Source organism: Misgurnus anguillicaudatus, chromosome 2 (genome assembly GCF_027580225.2).
Source record: "Misgurnus anguillicaudatus chromosome 2, ASM2758022v2, whole genome shotgun sequence".
Classification (NCBI taxonomy): Eukaryota; Metazoa; Chordata; class Actinopteri; order Cypriniformes; family Cobitidae; genus Misgurnus; species Misgurnus anguillicaudatus.
Window position 1 is genome coordinate 48,790,021 of NC_073338.2, and position 23,294 is coordinate 48,813,314.

At 36.5% G+C, this 23,294-nt stretch overlaps 1 protein-coding gene across 2 annotated transcripts in view; it reads left to right on the forward strand.

The window, feature by feature from the left end:
- LOC141351018 (CUGBP Elav-like family member 5) overlaps nucleotides 1-21,300 on the forward strand; it is a 229,892-nt gene extending 208,592 nt beyond the window's left edge. For both annotated transcript variants that reach the window (XM_073857019.1, XM_073857021.1), the window contains 4 exons: nucleotides 11,141-11,350; nucleotides 13,284-13,373; nucleotides 17,527-17,670; nucleotides 21,116-21,300. In XM_073857019.1, coding sequence (XP_073713120.1) covers nucleotides 11,141-11,350; nucleotides 13,284-13,373; nucleotides 17,527-17,670; nucleotides 21,116-21,243 — 572 coding nt within the window. In that variant the 3' untranslated portion in view covers nucleotides 21,244-21,300. The remainder of the gene's footprint in view (nucleotides 1-11,140; nucleotides 11,351-13,283; nucleotides 13,374-17,526; nucleotides 17,671-21,115) is intronic.
- The last annotated feature ends 1,994 nt before the right edge of the window (nucleotides 21,301-23,294 follow it).

The window sequence follows — 23,294 nt, forward strand, 5'->3', positions numbered from 1 at the left end:
GTCTCTCAAGCTAAACATAGCTTGCAAGGACTGAGGGAGAGTATGTTGTCTTGCCTTATACACAAATTTAGCTGTATACAAATCTACCAAATCATAGAATTTTAATGTTTTTAACTGAATAAACAAAGGATTCGTTGGAGTATTATACGAAGAATGTGTAATTATTCTGATAGCCTTTTTTTGTAGTAGAAAAACTGGAGTAGTTCTAACTTTATAAGTATTCCCCCAGATTTCTATTCCATATGTTAAATATGATATGAAATCAGATATTTAAAATATTATAGCATCTCAACATAACTCTATTCATAGTTCAGGTTGGCTGTTTGTGTTGCATTATGGGTATGTATTATGCTGTTCTCCTTCTCTGGTAGAAGTGCTTTTATTGGGGTGTTTTTATTGGGTGTGTGTTAAATGAGCTTTCTTCTGTTTGATACTTCACTTACTTTTAATTAAAATTTACTTTTGGATGAGCCATCCATAACTTTTGCCTATCGCCATCTCTGTTAAAACAAAAAACTGCTGGTTACTCTACATACTTATCTTTACGTTTGTTGACATTTCCCACACATTTTAGCCCAACAGCTCCATTTGCAAATCATTATTATAAGCATACCAGTTTGAATTGTTGTAAGTTTTGAACACTGTAATTTTTAACCCAAAAAGTTATGTTTTATGTTGTGAGCTCGAACTTTATGCACAAATATGAAAAGTCTGCACTATTGTACTGTACGGAAATCCATTCCATACTTTGTGTTACAGTGAGGGCATACTGCATACTCAGTGGTACATTAAGTGATTTTACTGGCAGTAAGTATCCCTGATGTCCACACTGTTTGTGCATGAAACCACATCTTACGCTGAATATCTGCTTTCACTCTCAACTCAACTGATCAATGTCACAGACTGGAATGCTGTGGAGATTCCTATTGATTGAATTTCTTGGGAATCAATAAGCTGGACGTCAAGCACACCTCACTGATGCATTTCAGGTGGTGACCACTTTTATTGCACATATACAAACACAGCTGCTGGGTCTCACACTTAAAGCGTTTAATGGGAGTAATATATGATAGTATACAAGGTCCAACGTAGAAGAGGAGATATTGCATTATTTCAAATCCATCCGTTGACTGTGATTTATCAGCACATTGTAGATTTGAAATGTTCAAAAATAAACTGTTGAGTCTTTTTAAAGATAATCCTGCTAAGCAAAGCCATGGAGGCTTTGCCGAGAGGTTGTTACTGTGTTACTGTGGCAGTACCAAAATTCAGCATCAGGGGGGCATTAGAGTTTGCATCAAAGTTTAGATTTACAACAGGGCAAATTAGCATGAGGGTGCAATTTCAAAAAAGCGCAGATGGGAATTTCTCCAGGTGATTTAAGGTTAAAGAACACATGTGCGACAATCTCATTTCCATAATGACCAATGCAGTCTACCATGAGCAACACAAATAAGCATAGGGTGTAAGACTTAGGCGTTAAATAATGGTGCAAATACCAGTAAATTGACAATTGAAATTTTTCACTGCGTGTTAGTAAATCTAGTAAATTTTATAATGACAAAAGATGTATTTGCGCTGATGCAAGCTGTAAATCTGGCCCTAAATGTTTTTAACCAGATGTGTTGATTTTTATGAAAACCTCATATGAATAAGACATATGATCTGTAAGATTTAAAGGTAACAATGGTTTCCCACCAAAGTTGAGTTTTAGATAGCTACCTTATATGACGTTGCCCATTTTGACCTCACTACCCATTGTGATGACATCACTCATTATGACATCATTGCGTATTATGACATAATCACTATTGTGACATCATCACCCATTATGACATATATAACCATGATGATATCATTTATTATGCCACCATCACCCGTTATGACATCATCACCGTTTTGACCTCCCAGGTGAAAAAGTAGTACACTTCCATGTTGTACTTAAAGTGCTTTATTTTTGCACACTAATTTTGTACTTAATATACTAAAAGTTCATCTTTAGTACTTCTTAAGATGTTCTTAAGATCATCTAAGTGTACTTTACTGTGCTATTTTGAGACACCATAAAATGCACTTTTAGCATCTCTGTATTAAAAAAATTATTTAGTTAACACTTGTATTAAACTTGAACTCAACCAAAGATGGGTTCAAGTTTACTACAAGTGGTACCTAAATACCTTTTTAAAATACATTTTTAGCACATTTTAGTTCATATTTATTGTGTCTCAAAATAGCACAGTGAAGTACACATAGATGATCTTAAGAATATTTTAAGAAGTACTTAAGATTAATTTTTTGTATATTAAGTAATAAATAATAAAGCACTTTAAGTACACTATGGAAGTGTACTACTTTTTCACCTAGTTCACTACCCATTGTGACGACATCACTCCTTATGAAATCATTGCGTAATTTTGACATAATCACTAGTTTGACATCATCACCCATTATGACATAATCACCATGATGATATCATTTATTATGCCACCATCACCCGTTATGACATCATCACCCATTATATCATCACTACTCGTTGTGACTTCATCACTCCTTATGCCCCATTCAGACAGACAGCGACGTTATTGCTGTGTGTCGCCTGTCTCTTTCAATGAGGCGTGTCCAAATCTGCTTGTCATAAACAAATAAGAAACTGACGAGAGAAGGATGAAGTGAACTCCACTGCTTTGCTCCCATGGTAGTCGTTCCTTATTCGCTCATCATTTGCATAAAGTTAAACTTTTCGTAACTTTCTCGCGTCGCCAACGGTAATTTTCGCTCGTGTCGCCGGATGTCGCCAAGCTTCCATTGAAATGAATGAGAAGCTACTGCTGATCGCTGGCTGTCTGAATGAGGCCATCATCATTTATTAAATAAAAGGGCATTTGAAGAGTGTGGTCTCAAAACGAGATAGCCCCGTTTTAAAAAAAAATGTCAAAACATATTTGTTATCATGTATGTATTGTGTTTGTTGCAGTGGTTCCCAAACTTTTTCAGCTTGCGGCCCCCCTTGTGTACGGTGCATTCCTTCGCGGCCCCCTAAAGAAAATTTGTGACAAAAAACTGTTCTAAAACTCAACATTTTAATAAAAAAAACATTAAATTATACAAAAAGGTAGTGCTGTTGGTTAGTAGCCTTATTTTCTTTTTAGGTTTCATTACACAGAATTCATGATAAATTAATGTATTTCATAAAATGTCATAAAACTGGGGCCCCCCTGGCACCATCTCGCGGCCCCCCTGGGGGCCCCGTTTGAAAACCACTGTTTTATTGTACTACATTTTTTTGTTATGAACGCATAAATCAAAACAAACCAACTGCACTTTGACTGATATTAAATGGTATGCACAATCAAAAAACAAGATTTTTGGGGAAAAATTCTCTTTTTGGAACCAAACTCTTCATTTTTTGCTGTTCAAGTAATGTAAACATTTAGGTATAAAAGAGCTGCTGTATTTTAAAAGGTTATATTAGCTCCTGATTTGTGGTTGGTTTGAGTCTGTCTGAAACACCAAATATTTGACTGACAACCATAATCATCTACCGGTCAAACATCTCTGTGCCCACACAGAACAGCTGCTTTCATCTGCAGAGAGGATGATCTTTAGATCAGAGTTTGTCTTTCATATCTTAATGAAACCAATGACATGACCAGTAGGAAGCTGATCTAAGAGCATTGCTCTTTGATGATTTATACAAATATGCTCAGGATTACTTCCTTGACTAAACACAGCTACCGATCACATTTAATACAAGATTAGGATCCAACTCTGATGTAGTAAAATGTTGCGGATGAAATTCAGCCTTTGAGCGTCGGGGCTCTGAGACACGACTGCATGCTTTTTGTGTTTGGCTTGTAAAATGATTCTGTGAAACAGCACGAGAGAGTGTGTAAGTATTGCAATAATAAAATATGAATACATATTTAAAAAATGAATGATTAATATTTATGACTAATTCAAGATTATGAATATACAAAAGCAGTGACCCCACACAATCCAGTATTCTATTTATTGATTAGATTTTTACTCTGACCGCCTACTGACCTCTGCAGCTGATAGACCGTGTGTGTGTGTGTCCCTACAGAGCATCTTTTAACTGTATGTGTGCACCGAGGAGAACCGGCGAGCGTATTGGAGTCTCTGGAACAGTCAGTACTCCACATGGCAGCCTAATTTATCATTGCTCTACAGGACACACGCAGCACAAAGCAGAGCAAAAGATTTAAAAGCTCTCCTGGGCTTCTCCTGTCCCACACACGCAGTCACTTAAACACAGTATACATATATAGATTTTTGCTTCCGTAAAGAGTAAATATTTGGGTGCATTAAATGCGAACACACTCATTATCTGTTTAGTTAGGGGTACGGAAGCTGTAAATACTCAGGTGCTTGTGTGACATGCCCTACTTAAATTGCAAAATTCCACTGGATTCATTCAAGGAGATTTTTCCCAACGTCAGCAGAACCCTTTGATTAGTAACTGCTCAGTTTTACATTAACATTTCTACATTTGGCAAAGTGACTTTGCCTATACAAAGAGACTTACAGTGCACTGCGAATGCAACGGTTTACAGATTGAGCTTCATTAGGCAGGATGTTGTTTAATATTAAAGGAGCTACTGTATGGGTACTGTATAACTTATTTTCCCCTGAAGTCTACTTTAGATGTTAATCAAGGTTTATTGCAGCGACAATAGTCGTAATTATTTTTCTTATCCATTTCCCACCATCAGAATCGAAGACTCAGCCTGTTTTTACTGTACCTTTATTGTATTTTCAATGGGTAAATTACCTCTTTTATGACTGAGTGACCTTTTACATGTGAAATCAGTAACACATATTTACTAATATTTCATATTCTTTTACAGGTTTGATTTTTTTTATAAAGCCTGCATTATATTACGACACTCAAACATTATCTCCCGGTTCCACAGACAAGGCTTAAGGCTAGTCCTAGACAAAAAAAACACATGTTTGAGCTGTCTCAACTGAACATAACCTGCACTGACAGATCCTACAATATGCCAATTGATTTGTCTCAAGATACACAACAGTGACGTCTTTCTTCTAAGGCATGAAAGATGTTTAAACTTTTTCATTTAACCACACTGAAAAAAATATTTTCAAGAAAAAAATTCTTAGTATTTTTGTCTTGTTTTCAGTAAAAATATAAAAAAATTCTTAAATTAAGATGCTTTTTCTTGATAAGCAAAACAACCCAAGAAAATAAATCTAGTTTTTAGACCAAAAATAAGTGATTTTGTGCATAAAACAACAAAAAAAATCTTGCAATGGGGTAAGCAAAAAATCTTGAAAAATGTGCTTACCCCATTGGCAGATTTTTTTTGCTTATTTTGTGCACAAAATCACATTTGATATTTTTGGTCTAAAAACTAGACTTATTTTCTTGGATCGTTTTGGTCATCAAGAAAAAGCATCTTAATTTAAGAATTTTTAGATATTCTTACTGAAAACAAGACAAAAATACTAAGAAAAGTTTTTTCCTGAAAATAATTTTTTGCAGTGTAGTCCTGGCTAATCCTTCAGAGCAAATTTCTTGAGTTGAAAAATTAGGGGTTGAGTTAAAAGAGACTGACTACAGTTTGTGTTGTGGGATACTCCCAGTGTTGTATTTAGGTAGGAGTTCATACATTGTATATTGGTGTTCAGGAACATGTTTAGCACCACATAAATGTTGAGAAAGTGCGCCATGACACGAGCAGAAGCACGAAGCAGTGTTTCCAACTTGCCGTCTTTGTTGCTAAATTTTGCGACTTTCAAGCCCCTATGGTGACTTTTTTTCCAAAGAGCAACTAGCGACAAATGTAGCGACTTTTCCTGGCATTGTTGTAGACTTTTAGAGACTTATTGTTAATCCCATTAAATCAATATCATGTTTGCACCGTCCATTAATATTGAAAAATATAGCAATTTCAACAAACCACCATTATGATGATCAGTGTGTGCTTTAGTTAAGCCCATGACTCTTGACTTTCACTAAGTTAAACTTTTATTTTCTTTTTTCAGTGTTTGTATGTGTTTAAGTAGAAGCACGTGTGCATTAGAAAAAAATATATATTTCAAAGTTAAGTTGAAATTGGTTGCTTTTTATGAAGACGTCAAGACATGAGGTTTATCCTTTTGTGACTGCTTTAATTGTTCTGGTTAGTAAATCCACTAAATCCCAGCATGCATTGTAGCATGAAGCTTTTGTTTGCTGGATTAGGGTTAGTTACATTTGAACTCTAAACCAGTGTTACGGTTAAACTCCAAGAGCAGAGTTATTTTAAAAGATTTTATGGAGTTTATTCCAAAAAACAGAATTTGCTGTGTTGTCTGTGAAATTGGGCCTATGTTTGTTTATTTATAAACAGGGCCTAGTTCCAGACTACACTGCAAAAAATGACTTCTTACTTAGTGTTTTTGTCTTGTTTTCAGTAAAATATCTAAAAATTCTTAAATTAAGATTTTTCTTGATGAGCAAAATGACCTATGTCTAGTTTTTAGACAAAAATATAAGTAAACTTAAAGTAAATTAGTGCTTAAAACAGGCAAAAAAAATGCCAATGGAATAAAAAAAAAGTTCTTGAAATAAACACTTCAAGAATTTTTTTTTCTTTTTTAAGCACAAATTCGCTTAAATTGTATATTTTTGTCTAAAAACTAGACTTATTTTCGTAGGTCATTTTGCTCATCAAGAAAATACATCTTAATTTTAAAAATTGTGATATTTTTACTGAAAAACAAGACAAAAATACTAAATAAGAAAGTAATTTTTGCAGTGTAAAATGCATGTTTGAGCTGCCTTCATTTAAAAACATCTTGTAGTGATATATCTAAACATATATCAGTGCCATTTTTGTCACAAGATGCACACCAGTAATGTTTTTTGTTTGTTTGTAAAAACGACTTAAATGTCCTAGCTCTGGATTAGTTTATACCCTGTCCAGGAAACTGCCCCAAAAGGTTTTAGTTCTAAAAGTTATGTCTAGGCTAATGTTCCTACATCAAACCCTTATTTTAAAACAATTAAGACTTTTCATTATTTGACCTTTTACATTTTTGCTTGATTGTGTAATTCTCTTTTTTTCAAATCATCATATATTTTTATGTTACTTTAATTTAAAAAATGAACCTAAACAATTTAAATTTGTTTTTATAAGTTATGTCAACTTATCACAGATCAAAACTTAAAATAGTAGATTGAATTGACATGCAAAACAACGTTGTTTTAAATTCATTCTGGATTTTTTTTTACGTATGAAGTATTAGTAGTACTATATATATCCCTATAATGGATTTGTATACATCTGCTCTTCAGCAGTCTTATTTCGCTCCACATTTCAATGACCAAGTGATTTCAGATTAAACTTCTGTCAGGTGTTTGGACCTTGAGAGCTTCTCCAAATTCAAGCTACTAAAAGCTCCACATATGTTATTAAGGCTGACTCACCGTCATGCTTATTTTTCTCTGTGCTATAAATGCACTTGTGTTTTCGCACTTTACTTTTCACAGTCTTGCAGAAACATCCAGCTGCTTTTATATGGCCCGTGCTGATCATTATGTGGTCCTGGTTTTAGTAAGTCAGGTGGCTTACACCTACATTTACATTTATTAATTTTGAAGACGCTTTTATCCAGTCTCTTACGTATGAGAGGGCATTTAACAAGCTATGTTTACAAAATAAACAGAGTTGTAGCTAGGAAAATAGAGTACATAGAGGATTTTAAAACTTCAGGCTGAAATACAGGGTGAAGTCTCATAATCTACTGTAATTCAATTTTGATTTGGCTCATTGAATTTAATCTCTGACATGACCTAAAAATAGCAAGGTTATATTTTCACAGAATGTTCATTACATTATGTTTTGATTGTTTTTTTTATGTAGAAAACAGTAAATCACAAGTAAATGACTTAAGCTTGTTTTGACATATTGTTTTGTCTTGTGGTATGTGCTAATGATTTATGTGAAAATTTCTCTGAACCGTTATTTTCATCATAGACGAGCTTTATTTATTCAAGTGCAGCATGTGTGTATGTTTGTGTAAGTATGTGCTAGTCGTGTGTTTTTGAGCTACTTGTTGACAAACGTCAGTTGCATTTAGAGTAAAGGGCATTAAACCCTCGAAGAACAACACTGAAGGAATATTTTTAGTCTTAAAGTCTGTGAACAGCATCTGCGCCATTGATTATCTCAGTGTGTAATGGCAAACATCGAGGATGTTTATGGTAATTCACTTACAATTGAAGCTAACTGTAGCAGGCAGGCAGACTGAATGGTTTAAAGTCAGAAATGCAAAGCTGCGGGAGATTTTTCAAGTTAGATTGACTTCTGCTTGAGCTTCAGGCTTTTAAAAATAAAGGTTTTATGGTAATTCACTTACAATTGAAGCTAACTGTAGAGGAACCATTTTTGGATCCTCAAGGAAATTTTTTATTCCAGACTGATCTCAAGAAAATTCACGTTATAGTCACGCAAAATTTGATCAATTTATTTGAGGTCCATGGCATCCTCAAATTCAGCTTTTTTCATGCCTTGAGCACGAATGTCTTTTTCGTGACACACACCCAAATTTCTATAAATAGTTTTTCGTGTCCGTGGCACGACTTTCTTTTGTGCAATTCAATTCAATTCAATTTTATTTATATAGCGCTTTTCACAATAGTTAATTGCTTCAAAGCAGCTTTACATTAATAGAAGCAGTGAAAAGCACAGAAAAACGACAGATAGTACAACAAAATACACGATAGCATAAGCAGTTAAATCTGCTGCGGCTATGACTCAACATTATAAGCAAGCGTATTACTAATGTAACGTCTAGAAGAGGAAGCTAAGTTAAGCCCAAGAAGGCTGCCTCCCCGGGGTAAAAACCCCCCTAGGAGAAAAAAACCCGGGCTTTAGCCGAGGAAATAAAAAGTCCTTCTTCGTGTCATTTAATGAATTGTTTTCTCATTGTTTTCTCATTTTTTCCTATTTTCTTACCCTTGTCACTTGGGGTTGGGGTTAGAATCACTTTCTGTTACATTTTTAGACATCCTTACCCAAATCCAAACTCTAACCCCGACTGCAGGTGAAAATAGTTTTAAAAGCAAAAGAAAAACATGTAGAAACCAATACTAATCCTAACCCAAACCCCAAAACTAACCTCAAGCGACAATGATTTAAAAATAGGAAAAAAATGAGATAACAATACATTAAAAAATGACAAGAAAAAAAGTCGTGCCACGGACACAAAAAAAAGTCATGCCACGGATACAAAAAGTTGAATTTTGTGCCATGGACACAAATAAATTGATCAATTTTTGTGTAACTATAACACAACTTTTCATGATAACACGTTATTTTATTCAAAGGTTCGTTATTATAAGTTTACTATTATAAGTTATTATAAGAACCATTTTTTTCTTAAAGGTGCAGTGTGTAATTTTTAGAAGGATCTCATGACATAAATGAAAAATATTATACAAAACTATATGATCAGGGGTGTATAAAGACCTTTCACAATGCACCGTTATGTTTTTATTACCTTCGAATGAGATGTTTTATCTACATACAGAGAGGGTCCCCTTACATGGATGTCGCCATTTTGTGCCTCCATGTTTCTACAGAAGCTCTTAACGGACAAACTTTTTTTACTAAGTTGTCTCCGACGATGACATGTTTGTCCGGTGGTGGCTATTGTAGCTCCTCTATGTGTTTCAAAAGCGAGGGTTGAGCAGCGGACTGAGCCGTTGGTTGCAATGCGCAACCTCACCACTAGATGCCGCAAAATTTACACAATGCACCTTTAACCTTTTTAGCCTGCATTTTTCCACTACAAATAACCTTTTGTGCAACAGGAAGGTTCTGTAGATGTAAAAGGAACATATAAGGAACCTTTAATTTAATGAGTACATAATTCCTGGGGATGCAGTTTGCTCCGTGGAAACATGCATTACTTCCTCGTATTCCTGCACAAATGTCAAGCAAAAGAATTCCTGTTTTTAAAACCATAAAGATGTTACAATAACACTGTTTAACCCTTTAACTGGCGCTGCCCTTTTTGAGTGGGGGGGTGAAAAGGTGATGTATATCTTCAAGTTAAAGAGCACCTATTGTCCAATTTACGCTTTTACATTTCCTTTGATGTGTAAGTGTGTATTAGTACATGTTAATGATATGCAAAAGGTACAAACCCCAAAGTAAACAATGACGCGAGTTATCATCTCCAACGTAAATCTATTTTCTTGGACTACAAGAAACACACGGATTGTAGGCAAAAGTTTACTTCCTGGAATCCTTCTGACTTACAGCCTGCTTTGTGCCATGTCAGGTTTGGGAACCATCATTTACAAATGTCTCCAAAGTTTATAACAACAATGGAAAACGTTAAAATATCTCTTTTAAAATCCACCAATTGCTTAATTTAAAACCCTTGGACGTCTTTTAAAGACTATATGAAGTGAAGCTTGGATACTTTCAAAAATCTAGCATTTATTTGATCTGGATGAAGCATATTGTCACTGATGTACACATGACAGCTTCCTTCTTTGAACAGACATGTTTGTTGATCCAGATGAAGCATTAAAGATCGCAACACCTGCGTCTCCCGGTGATTCCTGTTTTCAGTAATGCTCTTCCTAAACTAAATTCAAGAGTTTTAAATGAAGCAATTGGTGTATTTTAAAAGAGATATTTTAACGTTTTCCATTGTTGTTATAAACTTTGGAGACATTTGTCATGTGTCATTCAACCTATAAGATGCAGACTTCGTATCTGCTGAAGTATTTCCAGTCAAGTGTGCTGTATGCATCAGACATTTAGCCAACAATTCATGGGCTTGAGACTAGTAATACAGTATGCAAGCTAATAGGCAATTTGTTAAAAGTGTGAATAGATCCCCATACTAAAGTGTTACCAATCTTTGGATTTGCCCTACAGGCATTATATGTACTAAATCAATATTAACTGTCAGCACATTTTGACATGGAATGATTTCCAGCATGTTAAATCAATGTTGGAAATTGAGCTGAAACAGCATCATGTCATCAGTAGTGGCAATTAAAAGTACAGTCATATTAAGTTGTGAAGTTCACTTTCAACACAACTCAGGCTTTCAGTGCTGGTTTAAGATCAATCATTTGTCTTTGTCACCGCAGGTTTGAGCTCTCCGCCTGCGAATCTGGCCTCCTCTGCCGTGCCAAGCATCGTGACGCCCATTGTTAATGGCTTCAGTGGAATTCCTCACCAGCCCAATGGTCACCCAGTAGAAGCCGTGTACACCAACGGCCTGCCTGCATACTCCACCCAGAGCCCTACGGCAGCAGATACGCTCCAGCAGGCCTTCACCGGCGTCCAGCAATACACAGGTACACACTTGATTACTATGAGGTTTGCTCTTTTATATAGCTCAAGAGACTCAATGTTAATATGACTTAAAGGGATAGTTCACTGAAAAGTACCCCGTGATTTACTCACCCTCAAGCCATCTGAGATACTTATAACCATCTTCTTTCAGATGAACACAATCAAAGTTAGATAAAAAAATTTCTTGGCTCTTTCAAGCTTTAACCAACTAAGACCTGGATGTCCATATTTTTTGTTGCTTGCACCATAATACTTAATTCGGTGTAAATGGAACCTGTTGTACACAAACGTGGACAATTACACTGCTTCAAAGAAAAAATATTTGGTTATTATATTTATTGGTTCTTCCTAACCCCAAACAGCTGGAAGAAATCTGAAAAAAGACAAACCAAAGCTCGGGTCTTATGCTGCGTTTACCCCAGCCGCGGTAGAGGCGGCAAGTGCAGGTGATTTACATATTAAGTCAATGCAAAGACGCGGAACGCACGGAAGGTGCGACGCGGATGGCACGGGTCCCGTGAGTTGAAAAATCTGAACTTTGTCAGATTTACGCGCCTCGTTAACCAATCAGGACCTTGCTGTAATAGTGACGTGATTACAGGAAGCGAGTGGAGTCTCAGCGGAGTCGCAGAAGCCCCTCCCATAATGTGAATTTCTCGAATGACTAGAATTTCACGCGCGGCTTTCACATGCGAATGAAGCGAGTGAACTCACATGTTCAAGTGTCCAACTACGCGCGAATAGCGTGTGTTTGCCGCCTCTACCGCGGCTGGTGTAAAAGCAACATTAGGAGGTTAAAATGGTAGTAAACAGCACAGTAGGTGCCGATAATGCGTCGTAACGTTGGTGCTACACGCCATTAAATGAACACCTGCCATTAAAAACAGTAAACAAAACACTGTATTGCAATAATGAAGTTTACAGCTGTCTGTAAATCAGAAATAACAAAAAAACTTATATGATGAATGTCTGGATTCATTACATTAACAATATTTGGGGAAATGTATTGAATTGTCATTACAGTTGTCACTAACATAACAATCAGTGGCGGCTGGTGACTGCTTATCCGAGGAGCGCTAATTCAAAATAAGTGTTCGGAGTGTCATGTGTGTTGCTTGTGTTTTCAAAATATGAACCATGTGAACCATGCGCACCATGTGTTTTGTCAAAATAAGTGCCTGCTGCACACGCGTCAAAAGTGTTTATGATAAAAGAGACGCTCACATTCACAAAATACACGCAAAACACTCTCTTACCAGTCAACACTGATTACACATGAGATTATGCGAGTATCTGGCAAATGCTAGCGTGCGTCTCTTTTATAATAAACCCTTTGGACGCGTCTGCAGCAGGCACTTATTTTGACAAAACACGCAATGCAGGATCACTCGACGCGCAAAGTTTGAAAATACGAACCACACACATGACGGGCTACATACATGTTGTGACGAAATTTGCATCAAGCGCCCTCGAAAAAAGAAGTCACCGGCCGCCACTGATAACAATCATTGTTGCAATGCAAAAAAACGTAATATTCCATATATAAAAATAGACTTTATTTTTAGTCATTCAAAATTTGTGGCTTTTGATTTTGGAGTTTATGAAAGGCACCTAAAACCCACATACGTGTAACTTCCGTGAAGTCTGTCCTCCAAGAATGTTATTTCTGGTAGGTGACTTTGCCGTGATTGAAACCTCAGGTTGTATTTGAATTTCTGGATATTACAGCGATCATACGGACGCCTGGAGATCTGTCATTTTAAATCAGTTTGATATACGATGAATGCGCTTTCAGATTTCATTGCATTGTGATCCTGTCATATTTCATTAGCATATAAAGGTCAACTGTCATCTTGTCCTTATTCTTATTCTCTCTCTCTCTCTCTCTCTCTCTCTCTCTCTCTCTCTCTCTCTCTCTCTCTCTCATATCTGCAGCCATATATCCTGCCACAACGCTGAGCTCTATAGGTCAAACTCTACCACAGCCCGCCCAGATCATCCAACAGCAACAACAGCAACGAGAAGGTGAACTCACACTCTTAATATCTCCCTTAAACTCTTTTTATTCAAGTTTCAGTAATTCAGTAATTATGCACCATTGATATGAAATATTATAATGGTGATTCTTTTGAGGTGGCACAGAACCCAGTTGTTCCCGAAAAAATATAAACGAAAACTATAGATTAAAAAGATCCAGTATATAGTGCCTAGGGTCAACTCCAATGTTGACCAAATATATAAATATAACTATGATAAAGCGTGCATGCATCAACAACACATACTTCTACACATTTCAACTGAAACAGGACCTTGTTCAATGGAAATCTAGTGTGGATGTATTTTAGGTTTTGCAGTGTATGCGTAGTGATGTGTGTGTCTGTATACACTGCAAAAAAAAATGATTTTCAAGAAAAAAATTCTTAGTATTTTTGTCTTGTTTTAGGTAAAAATATCTAAAATATCTAATACCTTTTTGTTGATGAGCAAAACGACCCAAGAAAATATTAAATTTAAGTGATTTTGTGCAGAAAACAAGCAAAAAAATCTGCCAATGGGGTAAGCAAGAAAATATTGAACATTTTTCTTAAACATTAAATTTAAGTAAAATTTGCATACTTAATTGGCAGATTTTTTTGCTTGTTTTGTTTTATGCACAAATTTAATATTTTTGGTCTAAAAACGAGACTTATTTTCTTGGTTAATTTTGCTCATCAAGAAAAAGCATCTTAATTTAAGAATTTTTAGATATTTTTACAGAAAACAAGACAAAATTTATTTTTGCAATGTAGGTTTAGACAACGCTTAATACACTGAAAAAAAATGATTCATTCAATTTACTTAATTTTTTAAGGTAAGTGGTTGCAATCAATTTATTTAAGCTACATTTAAACAAAACTTTTTGTTGTGTTTTGGTTTTCAAATTTTTTGTTTTAATTGTAGCATAAATAAATTGATTGCAACTACTTACCTTAAAAAAATTGAGTAAATTGAATCAATAATTTTTTTTCAGTGTATGGACACTTTGGTCCAGTTAAAGTCAGCATGAAACCAGCTTCTGAAATGAATTAAGGCAGGGCTGGATTTGAATTTGTCCTTTGAGATATGATTGGGTCGTTTAAAGTTGGGTCGTGTTGCTATTTGCTAATCGCAGCGATCTTTTACCGGACCCCACCCACTTGACATACCATATGAGCGGACGTAACGAGAGATCTTTTTGAGAAGGGGAGGAGATTTGTGTTTTTTAATTAAAGATTATGAGGGCACAAGCCTACAGATAAGTAATTTGTAAAAAAAAAAAACACAATATTACAAAACAAATTACAGTTTTTCATTTTATTTTCATGGTGACTTGAATCCAATCATCAGTCAATAAAGAATAATGACTCTCTGGAGGAGGGTCTCTATACAGAGTAAAGTAATGCCGGTTTTACACTGCAAGGATTAGCAGCACGTGAGGAGAGTGTTTGTCATGCGTGACCACTGTGCTTTTACATCGGATGCGTTTGCAGCGCATACCGTGCAGCTTATGACCAGTACAAAAATCTCAAGTTCAAATTGCTTTTTTTTTTACATATTTTTATGAGCAAAACATCTTCAAGATTCCTTTTACTGTCAATGTAGTTTATATAAATGATTTGTGTAATCCACAATGTTTTTGTGCTGTTCTGGTCCGTGTAATGACCGATATAGACATATTTACACAATACACAATTACAGGATAGACATAAGAAGCCCATGGCTTTTGAGATTTTTTGATAAAAGAAAAGGGTTCACTCAGTGACAGCATTATGCAATTGTTCCTCTCCAGCAGTAACTTATAACCATGAGATTTAAATTGATAGATTTATCTTTGTCTCTGAAGGTTATTAAGAAAGATGAGGATTTATTTTAGTGCTGGGCAGAGAGTTAAAGGCGGAGTCCAAGATGTTTGAAAGCCAATGTTGATATTTGAAATCACCTAAACAAACACGCCCCTACCCCAATAGAATCTGGACCTTCTGTTGATAGACCCGCACCACACATACGCAACCCGGCAAGGATGTTGGTTAGTAGACACGCTCCTTACTGCTGATTGGCTATAAGTGTGTTTTGGTAGTCGGCCCGTCTCCTTTTCCAAAGCGTTTTTCAAACATCGGGGACTCCGCCTTTAATGACAACGCATTCTTCTGGTAACAGTGTGTTTTTAAATATTTAATTGCTTTCTTTTAAATTGCTGAAAGTCATACGGACTACTGGCACATCCGCAAACTTGACTGTAAATTTCGTCACCGCCCCTTTTTGGAGGCAAACAAACCGGACTTCTCATGGACTTCCATGCAGAATGGCGGAGCAGGGCAGCGTTCGTGCACAGCCGGCAGGCGTAAATGACTTGTGAAATCACTCAGATTAAACATGTTGAGTAATTATCTGCCTGCCATAGATCGCGAAGGACACATTAACACATTCAATTTGGTCGATATAAAAACATGTCCCTTTCATTCTCCCAGCATCAAATTTGTGTAACAACGCTATCCAGTGATCGCTGGAAAATCACTAAGGCTAGTTGTATGGCTGGACGGAAAAGTGCACTCAGTACTCTACATATAAAGACATAATATATACAGTATATACGAAAGTAACTTTCAAATACGAAGTAAAATCATTCACTGGCTTCCCTGTTGACTCGATTACGTATGAGTAAATGTCCGGGTAGGCCAATGGGGAGCGTTGTTACACAAATTTGACGCTGTGAGAATGAAAGGGACATGTTTTTATACTGACCAAATGAAACGTGTTAATGTATCTTTCGCGCTCTATAGCAGGCAGGGTGGACATATAACTCAACATCTTTAATCTGAGTGATTTCTTAAATTATTTACACCTGCTGGGTGTGTACGAATGTTGCTTCGTTCCGCTACTTTGTATGGAAGTCAATGGGAAGTCTAGTTTGTTTTCCCCCAAAAGTGGGCGTGAACCTGTTCAGAGACATTCTATGATGTTTTTTTTTTTTAAAGAAATTACAAACATTTATAAAAAGAACAAAGTTGCACATAAGTAAGGCCTAAAATTAGCATTAGTTACAGAAATCAAATCACATGACTCATAACACTGTCTTTATTGTATGAATTAAATATAATTAGTAGTTTTTAGAGCTTCAGAAGTGATTTTCTCTTTGTCTTGGGTGGTTTGATTAACATTAATGACACAGACTTGAGTAGGTTAATTGAGGTTACTGTCTCTTTAAGAGAAGCACAAGATATAAACAAATGTTTTTATTGGAAAAAGAATATTGTGGAGATTTATCTCCTCCTCTGTCCTTTTCTTCTTTCCATTTTCGGCACCAGAGGTATACATACTTTTTTGTGACATGGCTTATCATTTATTTCAGTTACGTTACGGCGCGAATTGTCAATGCACGCGAGTTGTCTATATTGCTCATGACTCAAACGCTAGCAATGCAGACACACAGCAGAATTTTTGGTCTTGAATTATTCATTTATTCATTCGTATTCATGTATTCATTTATATTACTTGTTTAAGTTATTTAATTGTAAAAAAAATTATTGGGGGGGCCCCTGGTGGTCACGGGGCCCCAAGCAGCCGCTTAGTTCGCTTATGCCTTGGGCCGGCCTTGCCACCGGCGAAACAATCACTGCTTCAGCGCCGCTTTTGCAATGTGAGTACTAGCTACTGCTATTTGATAACATGGGCGGCAAAAAAAACATGTGCTGCTCACACGTGCGGTGTGAAGCTGGCATAAGGCGCTTGTTATACTGTACGCATGTGCAGTAGCTAAAGCAACAAAAGAAACAAAAGTTATGGTTCAGTTTATTTAGATGAAAGGTTTAATTGTTGGTCAGAAATATTTTGTTTATTTGTGATTTTAGCACACGATTTTAGAGATATTTGCCTTTCCCCATTCAAGTAGATAGGACTTTAGTCTTGCATGACTGAAATAACGTTGCAAACATGGCCGCCTAGTGATGCGACTTCCTTAAAGGGGCTATGTTCTCACTAACAGAAATATCATGATAACCAAATTTGCGAGGGCATTATACTGATCCTCAATAGATAAAAATGCTAAATAATCTTCACTCTGTGACGGTTAGGATTAGGAATTGAAAATACCACTTGCCTGTTATAAAAGCAATAAAAGTCGATAAAATGACCTCACTAATATACTCGATGTGTATTGCAGGTCCTGAAGGCTGTAACCTCTTCATCTATCACCTGCCGCAGGAGTTTGGCGATAATGAACTGATGCAGATGTTTCTTCCATTCGGCTCCGTCATCTCTTCGAAGGTGTTCATGGACCGAGCGACCAATCAGAGCAAGTGTTTCGGTCAGACACACCTCTCCACAGATGCACTTACATAGAGTCTGTTTATCAAGTACCTATGATATATTTATATGGATCTTTACTTTATACATTTTACCGGGTGAGATGGTAACTAACCAATTTTATTTATCAGCATAATCAATTTTTGATGTATATTATGCAGTCGGTGCTTGGTGAATTTTAATTTCGGACCCTGTGTGCGATGCATTCGATAATACACCAGAGCCCCTGTGTGTTTGTATTAAGGTTTAATGAAGGTTTATTGGACCTCTTATTCACCCCAAAAGCCCTTGACTGTCTGCACTGCCATATTTATATTCATTCACTGCACAGCCGAAATCACATTGTATGCGTCTCTCCAATCTCTATCTCTCTTCGCCATTAGTCTAATTTGATTCAGACATGGCGGTGTGAATGGTTACCTTAGGGATTTGATGTCTAGGTCCTTCCACGTGAATTCGAAATGAGTAACTTTGACTGACACCTTTGGACTTCAGGGCCCTAATGTGGTCATACTGCAGGGATTGGTGTGCACAAAACATTCACACCTAAACACCACACTAAACTTATTACGGTGTTTCTGCAGTAATCTATAGGGTAAAGCGAGCCGCCTTCGAGCTCAGACCTTTAAGCGTAACATTTTATGACCCCATGTTCTCTTTAGGGCTCGCTAGATGATGTGAAGTAAAGCGAGGCAGTGTGATGCTCTGGTTTTACTCGGGGTAGATATATTTGGCAGGTAGGACTGCTTTGCACTATTTATACGAACGGTGGAGAGGCAGGGAGAAATGTGAAAATGTCGAGCTGTGTCTTGAACAGAAGACGAGGAAGCCAAACAACTTCGCAAGCGTTAAAGAATTTGTTTACTGATTAACACAATCAGGATTTAGAGGATCAGTTTAATCATTTTTGTTTTACTGTAGATATTGAGATTACGTGGTGTTTTATTTGTCACTGTTAAAGCCACAATAGATGCATTCCAATTGAAGGATGCATCCTCCGTAGGCTCTATTCGAAGGCCAATGATGAAATGCGATATGTTTACTTTATATAAAAAAAGAGAAAATGTGACTTGGTTATTAACGATTCGGAGGCTCAGCCAAAAGTCTTCAGATGTGGCCTCTAAATGCATCCTTCGTTTCCCGTTAAATGAAAGATCTATCAGATGGCTCCTTCAAACCACTGGCTATCCCAAGATTCAGTGTGTGTAGTTAAATAAAAGTGTATATTTTAAAGGGATAGTTCACCGAAAAAATAAAAATAATGTAATTAGCGAGACTAAAGTCACGTGACTGCAGTGACGCGACTGACGTGTTGTCCTCAGTTATCCTTTTTTTTTTTCAAACTTACAACTTCAAAAAAAAACAGCTGGGGCACACCAGATAACACGTCAGCGCGTCGTACGTCATCCGCTCGTGATGGGCGGGTCGACGTTTTTTCCAACCTGTGGGTCCCGCTTTTATGAAATATTTGACCCGCCCCCCAACACTGTATCTATTTTTACAACCCGCACCGCCCCGCGACCATTAAAATAGACATACTAGGCATTTGTAATGTAAATAAAAAGAGGCTTTATTTTTAGCCTAAAAGTGCTTGGAAACAGCCATTAGATTGCATCGCCCTGTAAAGTGGCAACGACATACGCGAATGAACCATTGAAACCAGCATGGTCATATTAATATAGAGATAGGCTAATGATAAACATTTTCAACATTTACAAAGCAGCGTTTGTATTATCTATTCACAAATTCCCTACCTTAATTTTTCCTGCTGATCGTCTTTCATCTTTTATTTCTCCGTTTGTTTTGTTGTTGTGGCTGGCAGCAGGAGCTACTTGGCGCTTTCGTGACGTGACGCCAAAGGTTTGCGGAAGTTACGTCGCCACGTAGGCCTACGTAATTTAACCCTATCAAATAACGTAATAAAATATAAATATATATATATATATATATATTCCCAAATTTTTAATATATATGCTACAGAGATTTAGACGCATCTGTTTTTAATTTTGTTTTTAATGACTTACAAATTCTTTGCCCGCCCCAACCCGACGAGACGACCCGCGCATCACTATCATCTGCGTCACTGCAGTCACGTGACTTTAGTCTTGCGCATGCGCTTCACTACAGACGCGGAAGAGAAGACAATGCTGAATAAAGTCGTGATTTTTGTTATTTTTGAACCAAAATGTATTTTCGATGCTTCAACTCATTCTAACTGACCCACTGATGTCACATGGACTACTTTGATGATGTTTTATTACCTTTCTGGACATGGACAGTATACCGTACATAGATTTTCAATTAAGAGTCAGCAAACTCTCGGACTAAATCTAAAACATCTTAAACTGGTTTTACGAATTTGGAACGACATGAGCGTAAGTCATTAATTACATATTTTCATTTGCATATTTTCATATCCCTTTAAGTATTATCCACTTTGTGGACTTATTCCGATATATCTGATGAACCCAATACGGAAGGGACTTAAATTGCAGTTAATCGACTGGCCACTAGAGGCAGGCTCCAAAAGTGAGTCAATTCTTATAGACCCCCATGTTAAAATGCCCAACTTTACAACAGAAATAAATATGTTACAAAACTTTTTTTTGTTTATATTGCTAATTTTTCCCTTCATGACAACTTAAAGTTCTGCATAATTAAGGGCGTGGCCACTTGAGTGATGAATGAACTACCACTGCTGTCCCCAGCCACCTCAGCTTCACCCACATCCTGCCCCTTTACCCATTTTCGTTTATTTGCGAGTGATGCATGGTGACACGCTGCCAAGATGGCGACAGCAGGCACCGCCTGCTATTGGCTTCAAAAAAGCTCTTCACAAACCTATGGGTAACGTTACGGACACTACGTCCATATTTTTTACAGTCTATGGACTTCCGCTGCATCCTTTCGAAGACAGAGTCGCGCCTTCAAAGTATGCATCCTTTGTAGGATCCAGCCCTTGAATTGGGATGCACCCACAATGTCATTTTCCTAACTAGAGGTTGCAAAACACTAGCAGAGGCGTAGCTTGATGACGAGGTGAAAGAGCTTTGAATGATGGGAGTTGTAGTCTTATCTCCACTGCAGATGAAAATCAATCCAAAGGGACACACAAACGATGTTCATAATGCCGTACTGAAATAAAGTTTCATAACCGTTCATAAACATTATACATTTTTTATATATTTTTTATATAAAGGAAAATTATAAATGAATATAGCGTATTTCCGTCATCCGCTGTAAAATCAGTCTTTTAGATGAAAAAGAGTCTGAAGGCCATGTAAAGAACACAACCACAGAGTTTGAGTTTAATATACCGTCTCATATTCGGTTTGATACACAGTGAGGACTGTATCTTTGAATGTGACTCTTAAAGTACCGTAACTTTCTCAACTTTCTGTGTGTAGCAGCATCATTATGGTTCATTTCATCTTTTATGTCTGCAGGGTTTGTGAGCTTTGATAATCCTGCCAGTGCTCAAACTGCCATCCAGGCCATGAACGGTTTCCAGATCGGCATGAAGCGTTTGAAAGTGCAGCTTAAGCGACCGAAGGACGCCAGCCGTCCATACTGACCAGAACCGGAGCGGCACTTGTGCACTTGTCACACATCAGAAGTAAGTCACTTTAAAGCTATTCTTCGCTTTTAAGAGACCCATTACATATCAATATTGGTTCCTTATTATTCATTATCAGGTATCAGCCAATATTAGAATTTATTACCTAACGTATATATGACCCTGGACCACAAAACCTTAAGTCTTTAGGGTCAAATGTTTTAAAGTGAGATTTATACATCATCTGAATAAATAAGTTGGTATTTTTTGTGATAGGACGATATTTGGGCGGCATGCAACTATTTGAAAATCTGGAATCTGAGGGTGCAAAAAAATTAAAGCATTTAAAGTTGTACAAATGAAGTCCTTACGAACACGTATTAATAAGTAAGCTAACGTTACTGTGTACTACATAATGTATACAATGTAAACTACAGTTTGGCTATCAAACCTCCATCACATAGCGGTGATCCATGATCGCCGTCTGTCCTCGTCTTTAGGAAACCAAAACATTTGTTATTTTCGACAAGATAATTGTTCCAGAGTTCAGTTTAGCCACTAGTCAGACCATTAAACAAACAGAGACCGGAAGTTAAGTTTCGCTCAGATGCGGAACCACAACAACGCACGTGCGTCCGATGAAACCGTCTATTGGGAGCCAGTTATTATCGCAGAAATGAGCCCTGACAGTGTGATCAGGACCCGAGGCGAAGTGGAGGGGTTATTTACTCATGATAGCAACCGGCTGCCTGTACATTATCCTGCTTATTACATGGCTATTTCCCTTATAAGTAAGGTAAGGAACATTAAATATTGATTAGAAATATTTTATTTGCTAATTTTTAACAAATTAGCAAATAAAATATCCGCAAGAAAATTTTTAAACCATTTATTTTCGGTTATAAGATAAGACGACGTTCAAATGTCACAAACGCATTATTTGGTTTAATTATTTGTAAATATAATGTAATATATGTCAATAAAAGATATATTTATATTTAATTTTTGTCTAATATTAAACTGTACCTGTCAAAATGATTTACAGCATCCGGTTTACCGTGTCTATTAGTTTTAAAGGTGGGGTGTATGATCTCTAAAAGCCAATGTTGATATTTGAAATCACCTAAACAAACACGACCCTACCCCAATAGAATCTGGACCTTCTTTTGATAGGCCCGCCCCACACATACGCAACCCAGACAACGATGTCAGTTAGTAGACACGCCCCTTACTGCTGATTGGTTACAAGTGTGTTTTGGTAGTCACCCCGACTCCCTTTTCCAAAGTGTTTTTCAAAAATCATGCACCCCGCCTAAGAATATGTTGCAACTGGCCAATCAGAATCAAGCATTCCAACAAGCCATGTAATAATCATAAATACATTTTTATATATATTTTCACGGTAAGAAATCTACAAAAATATCTTCATGGAACATGATCTTTATTTGATATTCTAATCATTTTTGGCATTAAAAATCAATTTTACCCCATACAATATATTTTTGGCTATTGTTACAAATGAAGAGTTTGGTTCCAAAACACAATAAATCCATTTTGACTAATTCTGGTAAAAATGTGTTTTCTAAAGCAAGAAAGCAACAAAATGAAAACCAATATTTTCTGTTACAAACTTTCACATAGCATCTTTAGGTTATAATTACATTAAAAATTCAATTCCATAATTAGATTTTCAAACATTTATTATAATCTATATATAAACTGATTATTTTTTCTGCAAAATAAGAAAATAGTAGAAAAGGAGGAGTGCCGTTTATCGCGTTTTGGGAAAAAAGGGAGAAAAGATTCAATTCAATTCAAATCAATTTTATTTATATAGCGCTTTTCACAATACTCAATTGTTTCAAAGCAGCTTTACATTAATAGAAGCAGTAAAAGCACAGAAAAATGACAGATAGCACAACATAATACACAATAGCATAAGCAGTCAAATTTGCTGCGGCTATGACGCGACATTATGAGCGAGCGTATTACTAATGTAACGTCTAGGAGAAGAAGCTAAGTTAAGCCCAAGCAGGCTAATTGACAGAATAACAAGGCGGATATTGGAT